The sequence below is a fragment of the Macrobrachium rosenbergii genome, chromosome 46, assembly GCF_040412425.1.
Source record: "Macrobrachium rosenbergii isolate ZJJX-2024 chromosome 46, ASM4041242v1, whole genome shotgun sequence".
NCBI classification, from domain to species: domain Eukaryota; kingdom Metazoa; phylum Arthropoda; class Malacostraca; order Decapoda; family Palaemonidae; genus Macrobrachium; species Macrobrachium rosenbergii.
In genome coordinates, this window is record NC_089786.1 from 8885898 (window position 1) to 8913393 (window position 27496).

At 36.7% G+C, this 27496-nt stretch overlaps 2 protein-coding genes and 1 long non-coding RNA gene across 4 annotated transcripts in view; 1 reads left to right on the plus strand and 2 right to left on the minus strand.

Moving 5' to 3' along the window:
* LOC136830188 (transient receptor potential cation channel subfamily A member 1 homolog) overlaps positions 1-10940 on the plus strand; it is a 28143-nt gene extending 17203 nt beyond the window's left edge. The window contains exons 17-25 of one of the 2 annotated variants that reach the window (XM_067089456.1): positions 573-851; positions 2987-3061; positions 3279-3462; positions 3963-4064; positions 5348-5533; positions 6557-6676; positions 7943-8089; positions 8938-9078; positions 10475-10940. In XM_067089456.1, coding sequence (XP_066945557.1) covers positions 573-851; positions 2987-3061; positions 3279-3462; positions 3963-4064; positions 5348-5533; positions 6557-6676; positions 7943-8089; positions 8938-9078; positions 10475-10723 — 1483 coding nt within the window. In that variant the 3' untranslated portion in view covers positions 10724-10940. The remainder of the gene's footprint in view (positions 1-572; positions 852-2986; positions 3062-3278; positions 3463-3962; positions 4065-5347; positions 5534-6556; positions 6677-7942; positions 8090-8937; positions 9079-10474) is intronic. The other variant, XM_067089457.1, reaches the window with a different exon arrangement.
* LOC136830190 (uncharacterized) overlaps positions 1-15620 on the minus strand; it is a 137958-nt gene extending 122338 nt beyond the window's left edge. Inside the window, exon 1 of the long non-coding RNA XR_010850592.1 lies at positions 15117-15620. This is a non-coding gene — a long non-coding RNA (uncharacterized lncRNA). The remainder of the gene's footprint in view (positions 1-15116) is intronic.
* Positions 15621-19344: 3724 nt separating this feature from the next.
* The window catches only part of Ipo9 (Importin 9), a 33082-nt gene continuing 24930 nt past the window's right edge, over positions 19345-27496 (minus strand). Inside the window, 6 exon segments of the mRNA XM_067089308.1 lie at positions 19345-21369; positions 21815-21961; positions 22198-22353; positions 23300-23389; positions 26207-26227; positions 26727-26936. Of these exon segments, the coding sequence (XP_066945409.1) occupies positions 21220-21369; positions 21815-21961; positions 22198-22353; positions 23300-23389; positions 26207-26227; positions 26727-26936 (774 nt within the window). The 3' untranslated portion in view covers positions 19345-21219.

Genomic DNA, 27496 nt, shown 5'->3' on the forward strand with positions numbered 1-27496 from the left:
CACGAAAGAAAAAACCCTTAACCTTAGCCACTGCACTGCTCAGGTGGGAAATCTTTGGTGATTGCTTTTGGTTGATAAATAGCTTTAACTTAGCTTTTGGTAGAGAGAAATAGCTTCTGTCAGGAGAAAAACCTTTATCTTAGCTTGTGGTCATGAAAAAAAAATTGCCTCAGCTTTTGGATAGGAAGAATAGTTTTAAGCTTTTGGTTATGATAAAGAAGATTCCCAGATATCATGGTTAGAGAAACTGCTTTGCCGTAATTCCTGTTTAGAGAGTTTTGCCTTAATTGTCGATTGGAATGAAAAGTTTTGAATAAGCTTGTGATTAGGAGGAGAATTTTGCCTGAGTTCTGATTAAGAAATATCGAGCCTGATACCGGTATTACTAAAATTTGCTTCACACAAAAAATTAGTGGTAAATTTAGACTTTTTAACATGTTATAAGTAACTTTATTGTTATTGCCAAGTCACAGAAGTCTGTCTGTACTAGCTATTTCTGTAAAGGGTTATTCGATTTATTGCAGTAAAAAGATGAAGCTAATATTAATACATTCACAAGTATTTCCCCACAGGTGTATCAAAACAAACCCTCCTTCAATCAACACGGCAGGAGCAGATCAAACGATCACATTCGAGTACCTGGACGACACTTACAACAGCTCAGTGCAGGGCGTCGACTGCTTCGACGCCAGCGGGAGACTCACAACCCTAGCGACTCGCTACGACAGAAATGCCCGCAAGGTGAAGAAGAACCATCCACTCATGCTCATGATCAAGCACAAGCTACCTTCGTTGTTGTCGCATCCCGTCTGTGTAGCTTTAATCAGGCACAAGTGGGATACGTGTGGAAGGTGGGTCCTGAGGCGTTTTCTTCCTAAATACATTCTCTTATGTTGGTTTTAAGACGTTTTCTTCCTAAATACATTCTCTTGTGTTGGTCCTAAGGCGTTTTCTTCCTAAATACATTTTCTTACGTTATCAGGAATGCTGAGGACCGGATATCTTTGTCATGATATTACAGACATCGCTGATCCTCAATTTGTGCCTGGAACGGTGGAAACAGTACAATAAACATGTTATAAACATTTCAGTGACTGATCGCATACACATCACAAACAGGCTGAATACAAGTCAACGACACATTGGTGATCCTAACCAGTACTTCGCACAATTATCCAGCACAGGCCAAAGACTCGTTCTGTGTTGACTGGTTTTTAGGCCTGTTTGTGATGTCTGTGCGATCGGATGCCGAATTGTGTTTAGGTCAAATTTTACTGAAGTGGTCGCACCTTGAGGATTTTAGAATTGAATAAAATATAGAATTTAGGCCAGTGGCCAAGTATTGGGACCTCTGAGGTCATTCAGCGCTGAAACAGAAATTGACAGTAAAAGGTTTGAAAGGTCTAACAGAAGGAAAACCTCGCAGTTGCACTATGAAACAACTGTTAAGAAAGGGTGGAAAGTAAGATGGAAGAAAGAGAATGTGAAACGGAGGCACAGTTAAAGGAATGGAAAAGGCTGCAGCTAGGGGCCGAAGGGATGCTGCGAAGAATCTTGAGTAATGCCTACAGTGCACCGCATGAGGTGCACGGACTGCACCACCCCCCTACGGGGTCCATGGGATTGTAACCCTTATTTACCTTTAATGAACGATAAAACTGGCGAGTCGAAAGATTGCAGGACTTTTTCTAAGATGTTTGATGAGATGACGGAAATCTATCTGCCTATTTACAGATTTGCTGTTAAATTATCTAGTAAAAATTGTGAGACGAAAGCGTTCATCCTTGTTTACCATATGATGATTAGTAATAGTCGTGCAGCGAAATAACTTATTCCTATTTACCTCAATCTGTAAACATTTTGTCATGAAAGCACGTACCCTATTTTACGTTAGATAACATGGTTAAAGGTTGTGACAAACGTAGGTTAGATTCACTGTAAGGTGACGGGTAAAATTACATGACGAAAATGTGAACAATTTACCATTAAAAGGTAATGTTATTTTCCTTATTTTTACATTTCTATCTTGTGCATTCGGACACTAGGTAACCTGATATTTTAAACGTGCCCTTGCTTACGGGTTCTGTAACTTAAACATGAACCTGCACAAATGCAACATAGCAACCAAACTTAGATACCATCCCGTAGGGGGTGGGGGTAGTGCCGTCAGTGCACCTCATGCGGTGCACTGTAGGCATGACATAGGTTCTTTGCAGCTTGCCTTCGGCCCCTAGCTGCAACCCCTTTCGTTCCTTTTACGTATTCTCTGTCTTCCATCTTGTTTCCCACCCTCTCCTAACAATTGTTTCATAGTGCAACTGCGAGGTTTTCTTCCTGTTACACCTTTCAGACCTTTTATCTGTCAATTTCCATTTCAGTGCCGAATGACCTCATAGGTTCCAGCACTTGGTCTCTTGCCCAAATTCTACATTCTATATTCCGAACTTAAATACCTAATGAACCGGTCTTGAATAAACAGGTGTCTTGCATAGGCTACCACAGATATGAAGTAACCTTAACTTAAAATGATGTTGGTGTAACGTAGCGTGTCAAAGGAAAGAAAAATAACGAGTGTAACATAACGATTACAAAATCCATTGGCTAACGTGCTGTAATTGATTTTTTTAGTAATCAACCAGAGGTAAAATTACTGCAAAATTTAATTTATAAAATGCTGTAAACCTGAATTTCATCATATGCAAAGACATCTAACAGCACGGCAGGTAGAATTTTTAAAATAAAAGTCGATGTTGCCATTCAGTCACTAAGGGTTATTGATAAAGTTTTAGATTAAGATGGCCTTGTTCCAGAACGGGTATACGCTCATGGAGCAGAGCAGCCGAATGAAGAAATTTTGCTTAAATACTTTAGGGCAATTTTTTTTTTTTTTTTGCTACTTGGAATAATAAGTATATGCATATAAAATCGATCCCCATATTCATGGGGAACTATAGTCTAATGATTTTTATGATCCCTCTTCCAACAGATGGGTTTACTACGGTAACTTTACTCTGTACCTGATCTTCTTACTCTCCCTCACCACTTACGTCATCGCTACCAAGTAAGACACCTGGTAATTGCATGCGTTAACGAATTTCACTTGAAACTAAAAACATAATTCAACTTAAAAGATATATATAATTAATATTCAGTGACTTTCATTTGTACCTCCAGATTTTAAACAAAAAGTCGTGATGCAACTATTTTACCTTTGTGCTTATATTGGAGAACTAGTTTCTATAAAAAGATTTTTACGTTATTTACATTTTTTCTATCAGAGACCTGAACTGGATAGACGCCAACTTAACAGACAAAGTCGCCAATTACCGGAACGCGGATTCCTGCGAGGAAATCATAGACTGGGATGACGTTAAAGTTTATTTGCTCCTGACATTCTGCAAATATGCGGTCGGAGCCATTGCCTGCCTGGAGATGATCAAAGAGATCTCCCAGTTTTATTCAGTGGGTATCTTTTGTAACACATATATATATATATATATATATATATATATATATATATATATATATATATATATATATATATATATATATATATATATAATTTTTATGTATGTAAAAGCATGCGTATGTTAAAATCATTTAGTCTCACAACAAACTATGATTACCAACCATAGGTAAATGCTAAAGAATGCCTGTTACTTATCAAATCGGACAATTTGGTCCACTATGATATATACAGTACATATATATATATATATATATATATATATATATATATATATATATATATATATATATATATATATATATGTATATATACATATATGTATATGTATATATATATATATATATATATATATATATATATATATATATATATATATATATATGTATATATATATATATATATATATATATATATATATATATATATATTATATATATATATGTATATATTATATATACCTCTGAAATAATTTCTCTGAAATAATTTCTCGCAGGCTAGATGTGCATATCTCGGACTGGAAAACCTAGTCGAGTGGACTTGCTACGTCTGCGCAGGACTCTTCATTCTGGATTTTCACAGCTGTCCGTTCAAGGAGGTACAGTAGGTTGGGTGAACAGTTTGCTCACCGAATGACCTTCGACTATACTTAAAACCAAGGATCCTGCTTAAAACTAGTATATATCAACGTGCAAAAAAAGGTGGGGGAGGTCTGCCCACGCGCAGATAAATTGGGGTTGAGCCAGGCGTTGGGAGAGATAATTTGTGACGTCAGAGCTGAACGTTGGTTCAGCGAGATAGCCATTCCTATCTTTTGGACCTTGGTATTCCAAAGAAAATTTCTTTGGGCTTTGGTGTATATCATAACAAAAAAGGCAGGAACAACCATAATCTGGGTGGGATTGAGTTAATAATTACTTGCAATATATGTAGCTCGTTGGGTATTAACCCGGATGTATCCACCTACGCGTCATCTCCGAAGGGGTAGTTCTAAACATGGCGGAAGCTCAATGGGACGCCATGTTTAGTACTAGCACCTCGGTGATCAAAGTATTATATATACCCATTTCTATATATTTCTGTATGATAAACGATATCTTTGGTCCCCAAGGGGCTAGTACTAAATACGGCGCCCCATCGAGCTTTCGCCATGTTTAGTACTAGCACCTCGGAGGTGACACGTAGGTGGATAAATACCGGGTTAATACCGCCAGTTGCTGGTTTTCAACGTGAAACAGATACCATACTACTCTACCATTCCAAAATAAAATACTGAATGATGTTACTCCTCAATTCAATACTGCAGTGAATTGTCTCGTTCTTCCATTCCAGAATCAAGTAAATTTAATACTTTCTCAATCTATAATAAGGTAAATTTTCTTAATCTTCGGTTCCATAACAAATTCGGTTTTCATAAAGCTTCAGTTTCATAATGAAGTAAGTTTTACACGTTTTAGTTCCATAATTAAACAAATTTTTCTAATTTTCCGCTCTATATTGAGAATTCTTCCATTTTGCGAGAAAGCAAATTTTCTGACTTCCATTTCATAACAATAAATTTTCTAAATTCTTCCATTCCCTACTGAAGTCAATTTTTTCCCTCTTCTGTTCCTTACAGAAGTCAGTTTGACCAAACCTTCCATTCCACATAAAAATCAATTCTTCTTCAATTTTTCTTCCTTTTTCATGACATAAGTCAATTTTATCAAGTCTTCCATTCCACTACTATATCCCTTTTCTCAAGTCTTCAATTCGACATTAAGGCCAATTTTTATTCTCCTTCTTTTCCATACTGAAGTCAATTTTCTTCTTCTTCCATCCATACCGAAGTAAATATTCCGAAGCCTTATATCCCATAATGAAGTAAATCTACTTCTGCAGGAATGGCAATGGCAGCTGGGAGCTACTTCCATCTTCCTCTCGTGGATAAACCTGCTACTCTTCATCCGCGTCTTCCCGTTCTTTGGCATTTACGTCATCATGTTCACGGAGGTTCTCAAGTCCTTCTGCAGCTTTTTCCTCCTGTTCTTCTTCTTCATCATTGCGTTTGCCTTAAGCTTTTACACGGTAGGCATTTGCCTTCAGATTGTGCTTGTGGATCTTTCCTAGATAGTGACCCTCAAGGGTTTTAAACCGGTATGTATCCACGTTTGCGGCGTGTTAGTGCATGCCTATTGGAGAAGACCGTAAAAACATAAACAAAAGACGGCAAATATCAGAAAGATAATGACCCCAAAGAAATATTAGTCCTAGATAACGACCTCCGAACTTTGCTGGGGTCACTATCTAGGAAATCCATTTCATGATGTAAGCATTTGACTAACTGACCCTTATATATAGAGTAAGCATCTGACTTGAGATTTTAAATGGTAAACATTTATCTTAAGCTATTACAAGGTAAGGATTTGCCTTAAGCTTATACATGGTAAACATTTACCTGAAGACTCTACGTGGTAAGCATACGGCTTGGAAATCGCCTGCAGATTCTACATGGTCAGCGTATGGCCTGATTATTACAAAGGTAAGCATCTACCTCAAGATAAATGCTTAACCTATTATATGGTTGGGATTAAAGTTTGCCTTAAAGATTTACAGGGAAACGTTTGTCTTCAGATCGCATACAGCAAACGTTTAAGCTTCTACCTTAAAGCATTCGTTTTGAGCTCTCAACTTTAAGCTTCTGCCTAACTGCCTAAACCCAGAACTTATGCCTGACCAGCTACGTAAACCTAAGACCAAATCTTCATTATCCAGACGCAGGCTAAGATCTTTATTTTTGACCGTGGATTTCTAAACCTAAACTTAGAACACGATTTCTAACCATCCAACTAAACTTAAAACCCAGAACTTTCGTCAAATGAAGACCAAACCTACCCATAACATACTGGCCTAAACCTGGCCATCAAGCCTTAGCACAAAACTTCATGTCGAACCATAGTTATCAAAACCGAAATCCAGAACTTCAAAACTTGAGTCTAACCATATTCCTCCAACTAAAGTACCAGAACTTCATGTCTCAGTGAAATAGCGTAGCCAATATCGGTCTTCTAAACTTACACACAACCGTTAATTTATTTTTTGTACTGACAGGTGCTTAGCGGCAACTATGGCTTCCGAACACCAGCTTTTTCACTTCTGCGAACTTCGGTCATGATGATTGGTGAGATTAGCTTCGAAGACGTTTTCAACAACCCGAATGATCCTCTCGAGGTCTGTAATTGTTGAGTTCAGCTTCCTGTATTTTATTACTTTCTTATTACTCTTTCACTTCATATTCAATTCTAGTTTGGATATCAACGGTAGAACGAGGTCTTGCTATGATTGAATTTCATGGAATAGAATAGCATAGAATATGGAATAGGCCAAAGGCCAAGCGCTGGGACCTATGAGGTCATTCAGCGCTGAAAGGGAAATTGAGAGTAAAAGGGTTTGAAAGATGTAACAGGAGGAGAGCCTCCCAGTTGCACTATGAAACAATTGTCAGGAGAGGGTGGAAAGTAAGATGGAAGAGAATATGAACAGAGGTACAGTAAGAGGAATTAAAATGGTTGCAGCTAGGGTCGAAGGGACGCTGCAAAGAACCTTAAGTGATGCCTACAGTGCACCGCATGAGGTACACTGACATCACTACCCCCCTACCGGAGCTTAGGGTAATGACCACTCCGCTATTTCGCAGTTTTGAAAGGCCTGAACAAGGTCAGAGACACGCACAAGCTCTTCAAGTCTAAAAATCCTACGATATTATTATTCCTATTCTTTTCTACGAGCCATTAAGTTCAGGCTTGCGTGCTACATTCACAATATAACATTTTATTCATTTAGCGTAAAAGAAATGTATAAAAGTTTAACCAAAAAAAGCATCAGAATTAATTTTATGTAGCTGTTAGAAAGGAGTATATTATTTCTGTAGAATCTTTTTATCAAGCTTAATTCTGAAGGAATACCAACCCCGCCGCCGCCCCGGCCGCCCTACCACGACCCCTTAATAAACTGTGAACACTTTAAATTATTGTGCGTGAGCATATTTGTTTTAATTTTTCTGGTTCCCAGTGACGCGAATGGCTCCGAATCCACATTACCTAGTAGGCCTAGAAAATATAAATATAAGCTATAGTAACAGTATACAGACATTCCACTAACTAAATTCCTCTCTCATTACAGTACCCAGAGGTCGCGTACATTCCACCAACTGCTTCCCTATTCCTTTCTTATTCCATTACCCAGAGTTTACGTACCTTCCTTTCTCAACCCTGCACCCAGGGGCCATTCCACTAACTACATTCCTTTCTCACTCCAGTATCCTAAAGGTCACTTACAATTAACTAACTACATTCTTTTAGGTCACATACATTCCACCTGTTGCTTTCCTTTCTCATTCCAGTTCCCACAGGTCACCAACTGCATTCCCTTTCCGTTCTTACTCCAATACCCAGAGGTCACGTGCATTCCACTAACTGCCGTCCTTTCTCATGACAGTACCCAGAGATCACCTACATTCTGCTGACGGCATTCCTGATCTTCATGTCGATTCTCATCATGAACCTGCTAGTGGGCTTGGCCGTAGATGACATCAAGGCTGTGCAAGAACAGGCCATGTTGCAGAAATTGGCCATGCAGACGGAAGTAAGTGATTTGTCAAATTGAGGAATACTAAATAGGAAACATGTGGACTAAGTCTCTCTCTCTCTCTCTCTCTCTCTCTCTCTCTCTCTCTCTCTCTCTCTCTCTCTCTCAAGCAAATGCTCTTATCCAGTTACTTCTCTTCTCTAGTCACTTATTTCTGTACATTGATTTTGAATGAAAATGTCTCGTATTTCATAAATAATAAAAGTTTCTTTTACTTCTTCCGGAAGTAGTTATTTTCATTAAATAAAAAAATACGCGCAACAAATACTTTCTGTAACTCCCAGTTATTTCCATCACTAACCCTTAACGTTGTTACGCCTGTTGTAAGTACAGGAAAAACACGTACGTATAAACGTCTACGGCAAGGAAAATTTCATATTATGTTCTTGCATTTTTGGCAATGTCTGGCTTGGCACAATTATACAGCATAATTGTGTACGTAAATTCTGAAATTATTTCTTTTAAGAATTCTAGATGACAATATATACATCTATAACTATTTCTTTCTGCACTTGGCTGTTTACCCTGTTGTAACCCTTGGGCTCTTCTTTAGGTCTTGCTTACAGCGTTCTGCTTTTGAAAGTAGGGTTGCAGCTTCGTTGTCAGTAATAATTATTATTATTATATTTAACCAAACTGTTTAAACCCGTTATGACATTCACGAAATTAGACATCCATCAAAAAGCTGTTATGTCATGGACGAACAAATTAAAGCCAAAAATAATTTAACAAACAAATGGGCCCCGTCAAATGAACCAGAGAGAAGGGCCTCTGTAAACCAAACAAGGATGATGATGATGATGATGAGGAGGAGAATGACGTATAGCCGACACTTTCAATTCCAGCTGGTGCTTGACATCGAGATGGTGATTCCGGACTTCATAAAGCGAAAATACATCTTGAAGGAGATGAAGGTCGTGCAAGGCCAAAACCACGGGATTCTTAATACACTTCTGAGCAAGATTGCGTACCAACAGGGGAAAGAGGTAAGTACCGTGGACTGTGGTTTCGAAATTGTTAACCCAGAGTTAAAAGGCATGTTCATTCGTCTTGTACAGGGTGATAATTGCTAATATAAGCCGCTGATAGGCTAGGTCCTGTTGTGTTGTTACAAGAGCGTTTCTTGACAAGGAAAGGAGTGAAGTAGACCTAGGGCGGAAAACTAACTCAAAAGCCTAGTAGAGCGACTGCAGAATTTTGCTAAGAGCCAGCGCTAACTTGAAGTCTAAGATGAGTCTTGTTAATAACTCGTTTCTTAACAAGAAAGATGAAGTAATATTGAAGTGCTAATCAGGGATAAGAGAGATAGAGGTAAGGAAGAGGGGAACAGTCTTTCATAATTAAAGACGCAATCTGTAAACCAGTCATCTTGCTCACGGTAATTACTTCAAGGGAAAGAAATAGGAACATGAAATAAGAAACGAATTGTGAAGTACGACCATCTCCCATTATTTCCTCGTTTAATGAAGCTCGAGTTAAGTTTTAGTTGGATCATCATTAATTCGGCTTCAAAAGATAAGCTTGCATATGAGGGAGAGAAAACATGAGCTTCTTGCCCACTAAAGAGGGGAACTTGGACATCATTTCAGAATCACTCAAGTAGTCCTAAACCTATTACAGCCTCATAACCTCATATTTTCATAGTAACTATTGTCCAAAAAGTGAGTATTACACAGATTCTGCCCTCTAGGAAAGGTTTCCTTGGCAACAAAATGCAGCAGCCCAACCCAGCCTTAGTGTATATTCAGTAGTCAGAAAGCTATTGCTTAATCCTCAGGAATATAAAACAGAAACCCCCTCGAGTTACTGAGTTTCTCAGGCGGGTTTGGATGCGCCATTTCGATGAGTGGCGGCCACTCTCCCGCCCTCCACTTACTGTTTTACTATCCGGTAAATATGTTCAAGTTAAGCAGCGTGAAGAGAACCATTACCTGCCAGTGTTACATATTCAGTCAGCCTTTACCTTTACCTTCCACCTCTGTCTTTAGCCTTAAATTCCCTCTTTGGAAAACCGAAGTTTTCAAATCGTTTTATTCCCTCTGTCAAACCTTGGTTCATGCATCGTGTTACACAATTCAGTATACGCAGGACCTGGATTTACACTCTTTACTTAAAAGTGGGTCAAAAAAGTTTGGGGAATACCCGACCTGAAGTTTGAGCAGGAGGACTGTCTGGTGAGTATTAAATCAGCGAGAGCATTTTAAGTTTATATGAATGTTTCTTTCAACTAAGTGGCGCTCTCTCTCTCTCTCTCTCTCTCTCTCTCTCTCTCTCTCTCTCTCTCTCTCTCTCATGACCTTGAACTTGAACAAACCCCCAAAAGCAGACCAAGTACTAGGTCATTCAAGTACTTTCCAAAAATATATAAATAAATAATTTCAGGTCAGCGAAGTGGAAGAACTGAAACGGGAAATCATCCAACTGAAACAGTCGGTTCATCGCCTGATGGACGTTACGTCTTCCATGAACGAGTTGGTCGTGCTGAAGTCGAAGCGTGGGGGCGGCGGTCCCGAGCACGAGCTATCAAATAGACCAGGCCAGAGAGCTTTCCACCAGCACTCCAACGATTCTCCTTCCTTGACGCCTACGATGGCTGAACCAGTTTCCTTGTACAGGGGAATGGATTTCTGAGAAGTTGGAATGGAAAAAATTGTGATCTTTTAATGGTCCTGAGAATTAATGACACTTTTATTTAGGGCACAACTTTTTAGACACATTCTAAGACCAGAGAACAGGCAATGAATTTATTTTTATCTAATGATAACTCAGGCAGTGGTTGTATGCTTTTGTGAGTGAATAATGGCATTATCAACGAGACAGACTCCTGTAATAAATGATAAGAATATTATCCCTTTATTTTTCACATTCAACATTTACGTACGGTTTCTGCGTAGCCAAAGGTGGTCTATTCAAGAACAGGTGGGGAACAGAGTTGTCCTTACCGCTACTAAGAGCTACAGTCTATTAAAAATAGAGCCATCTACCTGGTGTCCTCATCTAGTCCAGCCTTGATGGAAACCAGCGAAAAGACAAAAAAAAAAAAAAAAAAAATGGTCTGCTTGTGAAGAACGAGGCGGACCTGACAACTTTCATCCACTCCGCCCCAAAAACGGCCCTGATTTGGTCTACCGTGTGAGCACCTTTAACGATGTTGAAGTCTATATGTTTTCTTGAATAAATCGTTCTTCGTCGTCCTAACTCAAATAAAAATAAAGGCCTAACCTTAAGGTGGGATAAATATAAGCTTCAGTGGGTTAGGTGACTGACCTTTCGACTGAACACAGATGTAACCAAAACTCCTGGTCGTACTTCAGTACAGGTGGCGTTTTCAGTAATAACCCATTTTAGCAATACTTCTAGGTTGGTTAAGATGAAGTTGGCTTAGTGCCAGCGCATGCCCTTGCCCGTCAGTGTGGTGAGGTGTTGAAAAGAACAAAAGTCCTGATGTGGACCTCTAGACTCTTCCACCTCATCAAACAAAGACCGGTTCGTCTAAGCCAACCCTTTCCAGGAATAACTGAAAACTACCATTATCAATGGTTTTTCTTACCCCTTTCCGCTATCACTGAAAATCTACCTAACCGGCCACAAAATTTCTCTGTTATTAATGAACAGAAATAAAGAACTGATGTTGTACTGGTATGAGTCTAGGTTTTAAAAATAATGCCATTGTTTGAAGATTTATTCAGAATATCACTCTTCGTCTACCATTCACTTTTGAATAGTCAGTTTTATTATAGAATACTCAGTTTAGTTTCCTTGGAGTTAGCGGACGTTAGTGCTTTAAACTACTTAAATTGCACTACCTTTCCTTTGAAACAGCGAAACGTAAATCATGAATGTACTGCAACAAGAACCTATTGTATGCTGGCTCCTGGCCAGTTTAGCTACAGTAACAGAAACCATCTAATATCAGTATCGTTATTATCATCATCATTAATACTGTTATTTAACCAGTCAGTCTAATTACATGTCTACAGTTCCAGACTCTGAAGATCTAGATCGAGTTACTGGTCCAGAAATTATACGTTTAACTTTAAGAAAGGAAAAATTCGAGATGGAGAAAACGTAATCAAGGCCAAGTTAAATTAGTTGAACGACCAGGTGGCAAGAGACCAATGGAAACCGAGGGAAGGTAAAGGGCAAGAAAGCATCACAGCTAGAATTCAACATCACGATGATAAACAAAGAAAGTTAAAATCATGACTAGAGGTGAAAAAGCGACACTTGATAACCCATCCCTTGTCTTAAACCTCTCTCTCTCTCTGAATTTTTCTATTATCTCATATTTCATGTCCCTCTGTGAAAAACTGTCATTAGTTAAATGGCACGTGGCAGCATTGAGGGCGTTAGCGAAAAGCAGAACGTGGGTCTGAATGATACCACAGATGACGCTGATTTTTTAAAACTAAAGGCGTGTTTGCTTGCGCGAGCACAAAGGTTGACCTGAAGTTCATACATACAGTCATGCGCTGCCACTTCAAAAAATCTGCCGGCTACGACTCAAGTGTCATCAAATGACGCCTAATCTGGGAAATGCTTTTTCATTAATAGTCATAGTTTGTGTACTGAGGCAAAAATAAATAAAGAACTTTACTAAGGGTATTACTTAGGCTGGCGCCTTATTTCGGTCCCATCAATGTTTTAGGAACTAATAATAAGTGAACGTGGAACGAGTGCGAGAAGTGATTGAGTAACCATTGCTAAAAGCCTACGGACTTATTACGAAATACAAGATCGTCATGTTATTTTAGATATACGGGATTCATTCTATCCACAATTTTACATTTTACACGTTCCAAAAACATGCATACCAACAAAATATTTATCTTTAAATCCCATCGAATTTCTAGCTGTGAAAAAAAGCTTTACCGAAAACTTGTCGCGAACCTTAACAATTTTGTATTAGCCGCAATGGACCACAGTGGACACGAGGGTCAACAGAGTAATAAGGAAAAAATACCCGGCAACAGTGTGTATTCTTATATCCTGCTCGAATTCTGAAGAAATTAACAGCGAACCTAGTTACGCAGACCATTACGGAACACGGAACAAGTGGTCTAGTTTACTCCTGGAAATTTACAGTAACCTGGCATAAAGTAGAAATGAAATAACAATAATAATATAATACCAAATAATAATAATAACACAGTTCTGTACAGGGCTTTATACACGTCTAAGAATGTAGACGCAAACGGGGCCACGGTAAAGATACAAGACAACGTATAGTATATAATAATAATAATAATAATAATAATAATAATAATAATAATAATAATAATAATAATAATAATAATAATAATAATAATAACTCGCATTCGCTGCATTCTGTTTGAAGAGAGTTTTTCGATCTTTCATGTCATTGCCTCTCCTTTGTTACTCCATCCCGCCAGTAATTCTCCTGCAAAATTACCATTGCTATTAAAAATTCTGGGCTGCCTGTAATTTGAGGACGTAAACATTTGAAAAGGAGGCCGACCCCTTTGTTAATTATTGTTGATTTTAGACCTCCATTTAACTTGAATTAATCATCGGCCTATTGATGCTAACCATCATAGGTCCCCGTGTCCTAAACACCTCATTCTACTTACCGTCTTGAAATACCAATGAAGCTCTCCTAGACTTTTTATCTTTTATTACTGCTAAGCCACCAAATGAACTTATTACAATTATTATTAAATTGCAAATAAACAGACATCAGCAAACCAAAAAAACATACAATATCTTAGAATTAACATAAACCGCAACGCTTTTTCTCTGTACGAGAAACCTCTACCGTAAAGTATAGATCAATGATAAATGAAATGTATGGAAAACCGTAGTACTATAAGAGGTCAGGGCACGGAGCCCAAGATTAAGGTAGATTAAGGGAAGGTTAATTGTTCCCGGATGATTTATTATTACATCTACTATAGCAAGGTGACGTTTTCCTAAATTATTTTACAACGCTTTAGAAGCTAAAAAAATAAATTCTTACACTATAACCGTTAGTCAACAAATACAAATCATTAGCTATCAAAGATCTCGTAACTTGGAATTACATTAACGACATACATCAGATTACATGCATCACCAGACTACGCCCTGAGGAAACCTCAAAGCTCATTACTTGGATCTACAAAAAACTACGTACGATATTGGAATCTAATTAATATTCAACACCATACCAACAGCTTGAACAACCTGCACGTGCTTGAAAGTGAACACCGTACATATGACCCGCCTCCGCCAGATGACTTACTATTTATTGATCGTTCTCGAAGGTACCCATCGCCTACTAAGGACAGGTGAATATCATGATCATCTTTGCCTAGACTTACCAAAACTAGGCCGAGGTACCATTAGTTTGAACAATCGAATGTCAATAAGCTCTTATTTACCTTGACTTTATCAGAACTAGACCGAGGCACCTTATGTCTACATGCTCTTATAATTTACAGTTAGGGAAGACTAGACATGGCTTGATAAGAATCCTATAGGCCTAACCAAAAAAATTATCTTGCATACTAACACTCTCGTCACCCAACTACGATTCACTGACCCAATTTTATGAACTACTCGTGCCGTGATCAAATTGTTCATGGCAACTGGAACTTGGTTTGGTGTAAAACAAAATTTGAATTCATCTTGCCTTACAAAATTATAACCGTATTCAAAACCTATACAAGATACCGCATGCCATTAAGAATGTGGCTTCCAAAGGCTCTCACTTCGAATGGCCCTATTCCCTCATTTATAATTTTCGCTCAGTTTTCTCACAGATTACATTATTTTTTACTCGTTTAGCTCACAGATTACATTAATTATGCCCACGCATAAAGATCGTGCCTTCGGTTACTGCTTCACAACCCCTCGGCCTAGGCCTAGGTCTAATCCACCTGTTATTTTTCACCACTTGGCCAAGTCAGGAAAGGTAAGTTACGATGTTTAATTGTCGTACGCGAATTATGCATTGCCCTCCGTCCTGAATTCATACCCAATAGAAAGATCATGCAAAAACCACAGGTTGGAAATCAGTACTTACCTTACAGAGTCCCCTTCTTCCGTTCGTAAGTAACACTTAGGTTTAGTCTAAACCGTAGCTTCCGTAATTTAAACCTCTTAGAACGGATTTATCAACACTTGTGGAAATATATGCCTGTCATGTCCTTTGGTATAACGTACAATCACACGTACAAACCCGCGAACGCACAGAAAAAAAAATAACGAAAACTGCACCGGCTCTGCGCGACCGAGAGCTCCAAGACTGAGTTTAAGCAAATGGAGGGAAACAGGGCTGTAGACTGCAGGTCGACTGAAGTCAAATGAAGGTCAGGAAGCGTCTTCGTTGCGGAGAGACTTCATTACTTGGAAAAAAGTAATATGCAACAAGAAAAAACGTAAATGAATGGAATAATTATGAATAAATTATCCCTTGTGACTGATAAGTAAAGAAATGTAAGAATATATTGGAGTACGTATTGCGCGATCATTTCCTTGAGTAGCTTAAAGAATTTTCTAAGTAATTCGTCTTGAACAGTCAATGGAGTTATATAGTATATCATAAACTGACGTGATATCTATATTGGTCGTAAGAGCGGAAATTACAGTGACAGTCGTAATCCAAAATTTCTACAGTATGTGCATTAAAATCTCCAACTGCTCTAAAAAATAAGAAAAGTATTCTGAGGACAGCACGGTGGAAGACAGGAGGTGGGAATGGAGGTCAAGTAAACGGCTGAAAAGTGGTTATAGCAAGGGACTAACAGAATGCTGCAAACACCCTTTAGTAATGCCTGCAGTGCCCTTAGTAAAGTTTAAACTAAGGGAATGGACAAAAATTATAAATCTGAATACAGTGCATCAGGGGTTGCCTAAAGACTGTCTTAAAGTCTTCTATTTGGATATCCTACTAGGCCTAGCGTTTCTCCCCTCAATTTATTTTCCTTTTAACTCTTCGTTAACTTTCTCCTGTTTACTACTCCATACTTTCTTCTTCTTGATTTGTAAGATCTCCCTTTGAAGCCTTTTCATTTTACCTTCCTTTTCCAATTGTTCCTAAAGCACCTTAAACATTACCAACAACGAGCAGCACAAGATACCTTACAGGCGGTGTCTCTACGAGGAACTGCACTTCATTACTTTGCATAAATCTTAAAACCAAACCAAAACTGAGAAAACATCATAACTTACACTTCAAAACCTGGTTGCAACTGGCCAGATGCAAGTCGAGTAATCGTATGTAAGAGTTTAGGTCCTCAAAGCCCATATACTACAATTTCTCATTCAATCTTGCATCTGATGCCTAATATTCTCCCTATAGCTTTATTTTCAAATCGACAACATCATTTAGATATTGCTTCATGGCCATAACAATTCATGTTCACATAGCAATTTAGATCATACCCAGTGTTATTCCACCCCTTTGTGCATACTGTCATCATTACAACATTTCTGTTTTCCTTCAATTTATTTGGAGCCTGCTGTTCATCAATCTTTGTAAATTTGGTTGTTTTGCTTATTAAAACAACACCATCTCTGTTTTCTAAGTCATTCTACTTTGTTTGGTTACTCTAAACCTTTTTTTATAAAATCTGAAAAGGACAAACAACAAAAGCGAAACATTCCCCCTGTACAGTACACACAACCATTTTCTACAAATTCACCCAAGATGATCTCATCATCATTAACATTGTATCTATTGCGTACATGGATAGTTTCAATGAGCCTGACATACTTAACCAAATTTAATGATCCAAGACCTCCCTAACATGCTTGTGAAAGCTATCAGATGGCTTCTCACAATCAAAAGCCATCAAAATGGGATTTTTTAAAATTTCATACTGCTGCACAATACGTTTCACACATATTTGATCCGCGTAATTTCTGCCTTTGCTCAAACCAGCTTGTTCATCTGTACGCTTTTCATCAGTTCAGTTCCCCAGACTACTGAGAATACTGTATTCTCATGATGCCAAACAAAAGTGCAGTACTTCTGTAGTTACCAATCGTCAAGTTGCCTTTCTAAAATACCCTTCTATAACTTCCAATTCCCAATCTTCAGGCTGTTTTCCTCATTCAGTGTTCTGCAAGTATCTAATTAGTGGAATGGAATGGAATACAGAATTGAGGCAGAAGGCCAAGCACTGAAACCTATGAGGTCATTCAACGCTGAAAAGGAAATTGCGAGTAGAAAGGTTTGAAAGGTGTAACAGGAAGAAATCCTCGCAGTTGCAATATGAAACCTTTTTCAGGAGCGGGTGGATAACAAGATGGAAGAGAGAATATGAATGGAGGTACAGTAAAAGGAATGAAAGGGGTTGCAGCTAGGGGTCACAGGGACGCTGCAAAGAACCTTAAGTAATGCCTACAGTGCACCGAGTGAGGTGCACTGATGGCACTAACCCCCTGCAGGGGTATATCTAATTAGAAAACAAAGTGTTATTTCAGTTCCAGCTAAAATTATCTCCTGTGAATCCATCATAACCTGTCATTTCTAATCTCTCTATTATTGACTACCTCTGGAACTCCAGCTAAATTAAATTATCCCCCTCATATCTCTCATGCACCTCATAAAAGTGTTCCAAACAGCCTTGTAGTCTTATATTTATGATCCATCCTTCATTATGACATGTACTTTCCTTTTCACCCATGGATATGTCAATAACAATTACCAGGGCTAAACTTCACTAGTCCCACTCACCAGCCTGTTTGTCAGAGTATTCTCTTGCCTCTTCATCTTGGTTTAACTATCAAGACCTGAGTGCTTAATATGTTCTACTTTGCATTAATCTTCCTGACATTTGTGTATATACTTTTTGCTCCTCTGTTCTTGATTATATCACAAGTCGCAACCGACATCAGAGGTTTCGGTTTCATTACCCTCTAAAATTTTTTTCCCACCACACTGACTATTTCTTGGTATCAACCCTACCCTTATTCATGGTCTGCTCCTCCCTAGATAAGGGTTCTAAGGCTGCGTCCACACAATCGAACTTGCTTCTTATCAAGCAAACATCAGTAAAGGTTTTTATGCTGATGTCCTAATGATGACAGTTGAGCAGTGAGAGCCAGGTGTTGACGGCAGCAAGAGTGATTGATGTATGTGAAAATGGACCGTTATATACATCACTTCTCACATCCCAAAGGCATGGATGTTGATGATGTAAGTCTATCAAGCTCAAAGGTAACCCACGAGAACAGCAAATCTAGGACATGTTTAATGGTAGGGAATAACACTGACGAACACGTAACTTCCTATGTCAGACAACAACTTCTCTAAACCCATCCACCAATCTTAACTAGCAACAAGCAAAGCCTTGTTACTTAGATAATCATACAAAACATATACAGAACTTTGTCAGTTTCTCCTTTTCTGATGTCACATTGAACGAAGTTCACTCGTGTGGATGCATCCCAATATGCAAAAATACATTAAATTGTAAAGGCCTCTTGATGCCCGTCTTCCCAGAGGGTTTACTGGATTAACCTGTCAACTTTTGTATAGCGTTTTTAATTTTAACTTAGTGGCAATGACAAGTTGGTGATTATGCCATCATCTTTTATTCCTGCCATTCCTTGATGTTATTTTTCTCTCTCAATTAATGGCTACATGACCTATTTGCTTTCTGACTGCCTTAGGGAGAAGTCCAAGTGTATTCACAGTGTCCTTTTCATAGTAGAGTACCTAACATCACCACATTTTTTGTTGTACTAAATAATAAATTGCAGCCACTGACATTTGCAGTCTCCCCCAGTCCTTACTTGCCCATTACATTCCCCATACCTTCCCTATTCTTACAAACACTTGCATTCACTTCACCAATAATTTTCATATCTTTGGTGTTTAATCAACAAATTTGCAAGTCTGTAAAAAAAATTTCTTATCTCTTTGGAGACACCAACCTTTGGTGCATTGCATACTGCAATACTCATATTGCAATTTTCAAATATTGACACCAGCAACCTGCTGGTAACTGCTCTGTATCAGACAGTGTATTTTTTCCATTTGATGCATCTGTTTTTCCTGCCTTGCACAGTGATTCACCCACAACTAAAACTTTGTAACACCCAGATTCTTCAACAAATTCAAAAATATATTTCCAATAAACTTAAGAGCTCACTTTTTTGCATATATAATTCATATGTATTCATCACAACAAATGCCATTTTTTCCTCTTGATTCAACAATCACAAAATCACTCGGTACCTCAACTTAGGGAATTATGTGGTTAAACCTGCAACACTGATGAAGGACAATGACAACATGCAAATATCAATGCTATTAACTTGTAATTAAAATTTTTCATACAAATAAAACTCCCATTCCCCGTGTTACAAGTATTGCACTTGAATAACAAAGGCTTTAGAAGTTAACATGCATAATACAAAAATACACTCCTCTCTGTAGCAATATCAATATTTAATTTGAAGCTCCAACGAAGCCGATTATTTACCTATCTCTCTGATCAACCATCTCAAATATAAAATTCAAAAAATATAAATCAATTTTCAATAAACCTACAACACCTCTTCAAATAAAAGAGAAAACTCAAATTTTAAAGCATCAAATCACTGGAAGTGGCACCTTACGAGAGAAATTCAGTTCAACAATAAACTACTAAAATCTCCAGGATCCAAAACAACCACAGAATTATGAAAATTAATCTCCAATAAACCCTCCTCGTTTGATCATTTTCTTTAAAAAATATACAACAATATGCTGCATATAACAAACATGAGCTATCTGCAAAAACCTGATGGTCCTCGACTGTATTTATTAATGCTGAAAAAAAAAAAAAAAAATTAAATATACAACTTAATGGAGTTCCCTGTGGGCCTCTCAAAACTTTGTAGGACTCAAGAGCTGTGCACAAAAGAACACAACATGTCTTTTCTTCTCGCTTCCCCCAAAATAATATGCACATGCAATAGAAGCATAATTTGACACTAGACATGGGCTATAGCAGGCACTTTTAGCATTTTAAGGGTGAATATTTCATCTGATATACTGTTGATTTTTCCTTGAGTTTTCTTCATAGAACTCATGAAAAACTAAGTGTATAACCTACATGGCAAGATTAACAAGTTCAAACTGTTAACTGATGGTGTCTGAAACAGAACTTTTAAAAGTTCAAAAACTTCAGATATGAATTTAAATATTTAAAGTCATGTATACCTATTCCAGTTGTGCATTTTTCTTTGAGATTCTGCAAAACCTGCATGGGTATCACACGACTCAAAACAACAAAATAAAACAAAACTGTTGGCAAAGATGAAAAACTGACATTACCGCAGCTATAATCTTCTCTAACACTACTAAGATCACAGAATTCAGTACAGTACACTAACATTCAAGAGAAAAAATGCCGTTATCTTTTCCTGTGGAATAATATGTCATGAGCAAAAATAATCAAGTACCCTAAATAAATAGGCAGGATATCAGATCATACCTTTAGTTCCTTTTATCAGTAAAGCTAACTAAGGGTTTGCCCCAAGGGCATAAAAGGGAGAAACATATAAAGGAATGGACAGCATCTGTATAAAATCATGCCACATGAGACTTTTTTCTGGAATGAATGTACCTCTCAATGTGTCACGGGTTTCTAGTCTAAGGCAAATTATATACACTCGTTAAACTGTTAAAACCCTTACATACCTTCATAAAAGAAACCAAAGTTTTCTAAATGCATTCATCACAAATTTTTCCTTAAAAAAATATTTATAAAATTGTAAAAACTAGGCATCGGTGAAGTCCTCTTTTTATTTCTATTTCTCTTTCCTTCAGCAACTCTTCATTTCCCTCAAATATTATTATATGATACATTATGTCCATTATACTGCTTCAAATTATAATATGGTAATTTCCCATTGGTTAACATGTAGTCACAGTAAGGTGACAAAATTGTCAATTACCATTAATGTTAACATTTTAGCGTTATTTTTTCACAGTTGCATAGGTTATAGCTATAATCATACGCCACTCATTGGAACCAGATTGAGCACTTTCAGATAATGATACTTAGCAATGGAGAATACTGTCTAGCAGCATTATCCAATTCCAAGCACAAGTGATGACACGTGACAGGTGAACGACTGAAACCAACGCAATGCTTCCACATTCAAACCATAATGCCATTTCCCCTATCTCAGCACTGCACACCAATTCCCTGTAGCACTTCTCTTTCATGGGGATTTAAATGAGGCACAAATACAGGAAACGCTGGGTGCTGTGTGAATGTGCTGATGAACGTTGTCAGGTACTGCTGCAAGTCCAATGTGTACATGGGATCACTAACCTACAAAGAAAAAACATTGTAAGATCTCTATATAGAAAAAAATCCATACAACAGCATAACATAATAAAGACTAAATTTACTAATGCACCAAAGAAACATTGGACAAAATATTACTGCTATAAGGAAGATGTTTGGGTAAGATTTTGCCTTACTTTACAGTGTGAAGTACAAAGTACATAGAGTGGTATCACCTAGGAAACATACATGCTTTACTTGGTGATACATGATAACTAACAAACTCAAGCACTTCCTTGTGTTAACATATATCACTGCTTTATATCATAGTACAGAACTTGTTCAACTAAAATGAATTATCAGTGTGTGTGTGTTATCTTAATGAACAAATGCCACAAACATGAATATTACTGTTCTAAATTTAGAAGTGCTAAAATAATGCCATTCAAAACTAACAACATACTATCAAAGTACAGGTTACTTTACTTACAGCATCAGGATCATCGTCATCATCCACAGTATCAGTATCATAACCTGGAAAACTACTTGATGGGGCAAACATTGATGTCAAAGTATTGTCTCCATTAGCCTGACCTTCCTCCTCCTCATCTTCCCAACACTCATCCTCAGATTCCTGCTGTACAAGATTCACCACAGATTACTACCAAACCAGAAGTTACAGGTTTACTATTTTCACCTTTTACAATCCCAACAAGAACAACATTACAGAATTTCATACATTTTCACAATAAAATTTATCTTCAACATTAGGTAAGATTCATCCCAAATAATAGTTTTACAATAAAGCAAAATTTGCAACGCCATTCATTAAAATAAGCCAAAATCTGGCGAGTGAACAGAACAGCAACTCACATCATCATCATCTTTTGCCATGTTTGAGTCTATAGCATTCGCCAGTTCGTTGATAAGTAGTTTGAAGATTTTGACTAATACAGGAACTTGGGTCCATTGTTCGGGACGGGATGCTCGCTGAGAACGGGTTCTTATTCTAGTATCAGGCGAAAATACCTGGGTGATGAAAGAGCCAATTAAGAGTAACTTCTTACAGGCACTGTCAAATGACACACCACAATATTATTATTAAAACTTAAATATCTATATTGAAAAACAGACAGTATTTTGTTAGCATTTCTTCAGTACATGCATACAGCTTACCATGCACAGAAATCTGAAAAAAAGAATATAGCATGCCAAAATGTTTCCCTGTTAATTCACACATGAAAAAATTACAGCAGTATTCGTGTAAAAGCAATCACTTGTAAGTATTTAAGAACATCACCCATCAGAAGATTCCAATCATAGGTTTAAATTTTTCATCTTACAAATCAACTGTAACCAAGAAACCAGACGAGGATGTTGGGATTAGAGGCCAGCCATTCCGATCTGCTGTCAGTCTTGGTTAATGAAGATCTAACTTATCAAATCCTCTAAAATTTGTGAAATTCAGCTACTAAACAGCGTGCAACCATCTTTAAAAGATTCTAGCACTTTGTCAGGATATACTTTTGACATTAAAAAATTCCATACAAATGTTGTTCTTCTAAGGAAACAATACAACAGGTCTTAACAGCTGTATAAATCATGTATGATCAAGGGTCTATAAATATCAGTGTGCACATACAACAACAATCTGAGCACCCTAATGCATATTTAATAACAGTAACTTACTATTACTTGATTAAAATTCAAATTTTACTCATGTGGTTTTAAGGCTATTTCTGCAACAATGAAAAAATTTGAGGTTAAACAATCTGATGGGAGGAGAACAAAGGAATAGAATTAATGCAACTATGGATGAGCGACTGCAGGTTGTCTAGTTACAAATTCCAGGGTCACTAGTACCAAGCAGCTAAGAATGAAGAATGCCATAGGAATAACTTGGTTAGCGTCTAAAATGCATTTCAAAAGGAATACTGTAGATAGTAAACCCTAATGGAAGGTGTAACCTTCTTACCTGATCTCCTTGAACAATAATATCTTGAAGTCTGGCATCATTAGCAGTTACTCCATGCTCCAAAAGTTTTGCTAATGCTACAGCACTGACCTGAAAACGAAACAATTTATCTATAAGGCTTTGTTTTACTTGAGTTCCCATACAATAAAGGAATTAAAATACCATATTGCCAAGGTCCAGTTCAAACTATGTACATTTCCATAATTCATATTCAATTAACCCTTAAACGCCTATTGGACGTATCATACGTCGACTAAAATTGTCTGTTGGGTGCCGAGTGGACGTACTGTACGTCGACTACAAAAAATTTCAACCTTCGGTCAACTTTGACTAGACCGAAATGGTAGAAAAACGCAATTGTAAGCTAAAACTCTTACATTCTAGTAATATTCAATCATGTACCTTCATTTTGCAACAAGTTGGAAGTCTCTAGCACAATATTTCGATTTATGGTGAATTTTTTAAAAAAACTTTTTCTTACGCACGGGAGGTAACTCAGCTGAAAATTTCATAAATTCTTTTCGTCATTTTGTCGTAATTTTTGCACTGTTCTATATTAGCCGTTACATAAAGTTTTATATATGAAAATGTGCGCAATTTCATGTACAATACAGCAAAATACAACCCATGGTTGTAACTTTTATAAGTTTGGAAATATTTTCATATAAACCACGATAATTGCCAAAATTTCAACCTTCGGTCAACTTTGACTCGACGAAATGGTAAAAAATGCAATTTTAAGCTAAAACTCTTACGATCTAGTAATGTTCAATCATTTACCTTCATTTTGCAACCAATTGGAAGTCTCTAGCACAATATTTCGATTTATGGTGAATTTTTGAAAAAACTTTTTCCTTACGTCCGCGCAGAAATTCTTTCATCACGTTGTCGTGATGTTTGCACTGTTTTATATTAGTTGTTACATAAAGTTTTATATATGGAAATGTGTGCAATTTCATGTAGAATACAACAGAAAATAACTCATGGTTGTAGCTTTTATCAGTTTTGAAATATTTTCATATAAATCACGATAACTGCCAAAATTTCAAGCTTCGTCAACTTTAACTCGACCGAAATGGTCAAAAACGCAATCATAAGCTAAAACTCTTACATTCTAGTAATATTCAATCATGTACCTTCATTTTGCAACAAACTGGAAGTCTCTAGCACAATATTTCGATTTATGGTGAATTTCTGAAAAAAATTTTTTCCTTACGTCTGCATGCGTAACTCGGCCGAACATCTCAGAAATTCTTTCGTCATGTTGTCGTAATGTTTGCATCGTTTTACATTAGTCGTTACATAAAACTTTTATATATGAAAATATGCGCAATTTCATGTAAAATACAACAGAAAATAGCTCATGGTTGTAGCTTTTATCAGATTTGAAATATTTTCACATAAATCACGATAACTGCCAAAATTTCAAGCTTTGGTCAACTTTAACTCGACCGAAATGGTAAAAAAAATGCAATTGTAAGCTAAAACTCTTACATTCTAGTAATATTCAATCGTTTAACTTCATTTTGCAATAAATTGGAAGTCTCTAGCACAATATTTCGATTTATGGTGAATTTTTAAAAAACATTTTCCTTTACGTCTGCACGGTAACTTTCGGCCGAACATCTCAGAAATTCTTTCGTCTCGTTGTTGTAATATTTGCACCGCTTTTATATTAGTCGTTACATAAAGTTTTATATATGAAAATGTGCGCAATTTCATGTACAATACAACAAAAAATAACTCATGGTTGTAGCTTTTATCAGTTTTGAAATATTTCCATATAAATCACGATAAATAGAAAAAATTTGACTTTCGTCAAATTTAACTCGACGAAATGGTCAAAACTGCAATTGTAAGCTAAAACACTTACAGTCTATTAATATTCAATCAATTAGCTTCATTTTTCAACAAACGGGAAGTCTCTAGCACAATATTTCGATTTATGGTGAATTTTTAAAAAAACATTTTTTTACGTCCACGCGTTACGAATTCATGCATCATTTTGTGATAATATTTTCTCTGTGTTGCTTTGATCGTTTTAAAAATTTATTATATACCAAAATCATCGCAATTTAATGTACAATACAACTAAAAAAATTAACTCATTAGCTTTAACCGTTTGCTTACAGCGATTTGTATACAATTATATACGAGTTTTTTTTTTTCGCTGTCATATATTCCAATATTTATATATGATAATGATATTTTTTCATTTCTGATGGTTGCATACTAAACTTCAGGCAATGACAAAAAAATGAGCCAAAAATGAACTCTTAATCTTAAAAACTAAGCGTGCTGTGATTTTTGAAAACAACTTTTTTCCGTTTCGGCGCTAACTCACCGAACGCCGGCATACGGGAGACGTTTTTGTAAATAGGGCTTCAGCATTAAAGGGTTAATGTACATTTCCATAATTCATATTCAATTTATGTACATTTCCATAATTCATAAAGAATGGAAGGTCAATTTTCTTTCAATTAATAACTACCAACTATGTGAAGATTTAGGTCTAGTTTTTTTAATCTCTACACCTTCATACTTAAAAACAAATCTTACAGAAAACAAACATTGTAATCCAGCACCCCAAAAACTGATTTTTTGGGGAAATCAGAAAACTGGATAAAACTAACAAATTCTACTTAATCCTTTTTAATGATGTATGACATATCTAAGAATGATGACTGCTAGTGAGTCAATAAGCAGCACTTATTAACCAATATTTAAAACACAACTGTATTTGCTCAATTCTTCTCTAGATTTCCTTATATTTTCTTGTCCTGAAAATATTGCTACAAAAGCTCGCATTGCTTTACCATTCTTTGTATGACTTCATTTAAATACAGTACTTAAATAAAAATCTTTACAAGTTACTCAAATCACTACTTCATTGAAAAAGAATCTCACCTTTCCTTCATAAGCACCAAAAAGAATTATTTAAAATTCAGCAAAACTATAAATTTTATGCCAAAACGTTCAAAGCTGACTGCCCAGATGGCCCTGGTTTTATGGTGGAAGGTCAGGACTAAGATCCAGCCCTGAAAACTGAGCAAAAAAAACCAGATTCTGCACCACAAAAAAAAATCTTTATTTATTTTGAAAACAATGAATTTGAATGTAAGTTAACACACACCTAGAAAATGATGTCTATTCAATGAAGAACCTCATTTAAACTATTTCCAATTACATCAGCAAGTGCAGAACTACAGGGCATTCCCCATGTGGCTTAATCTTGTCTTCCCTTACTTCAACTAATGCATACAAACACTAGTTTAAAATTTTTTTTACCACTGAACAATAACTGTCAAAACTACATAAGCCAACTACAGTAACTTGATAGCTTTCAAACTTACATGGAAAATAGATTCCATTTTTAAATATGCAGCATTGTTATATAAAAACAATTCTGGGAATTCAAAATACTCACTTGTAATTTGCTAAGAACTGCTCGCAAAAGTAGATCTAAATTATCCCCTAGATGGTCACCAGCTCTCCTTATTAAAACTGTTATTAGTCGACCAACAAATGTTAGGCGAATGGATTATTTTTACTGGAAGCTGGAGAAAATTCAGCTGTGATGCTATATAAAACAATGAAAAACAAATGATCTACCTTCTGCATCCCTGTATGCAATAACCTGAAATCCAAGGGAAACACAATTGAATTACAGTCTAGTGGTAGTAGCAGTAGTAGTCGAAAGATCAATGAAAATGCCTAATGATTCTTACCTTGATTTATCTTATACCACTGTGCCTACTTTCAGGTACAGTTAAACACAGTCAACTGCTGCAAAGTAATTTGCTTGAGAAACTCTTCAATGCCATATTTTAAAAATTATTAAATTAACTTTCAGTGCTTTATGAACAATTTCACTAAAGTTTATGACTGAATTCAAGAAATTTAGGCTAAGCCAAAACCTGGGACACTTTTGGCCATTTATCGCACTAAAAAGTTTATTAACCTTTCATATTCAAAATCGGATTTTTCACAGACAGAAATGGAGTTAGAAATAAACAACACACACTTATTAAATTCCTTCAAAGTATACTGAGGACTACTGTATGAACATACTTATTTTCTAAAAATTCACTTTATAATACACCTACAAATATAAAAAAATATCCCTTTCTACTTTGGAAGAGAACAAACAATTATCCGACACTTTTGCAGAAAGCCAAAGCTGCAACTTCATATACA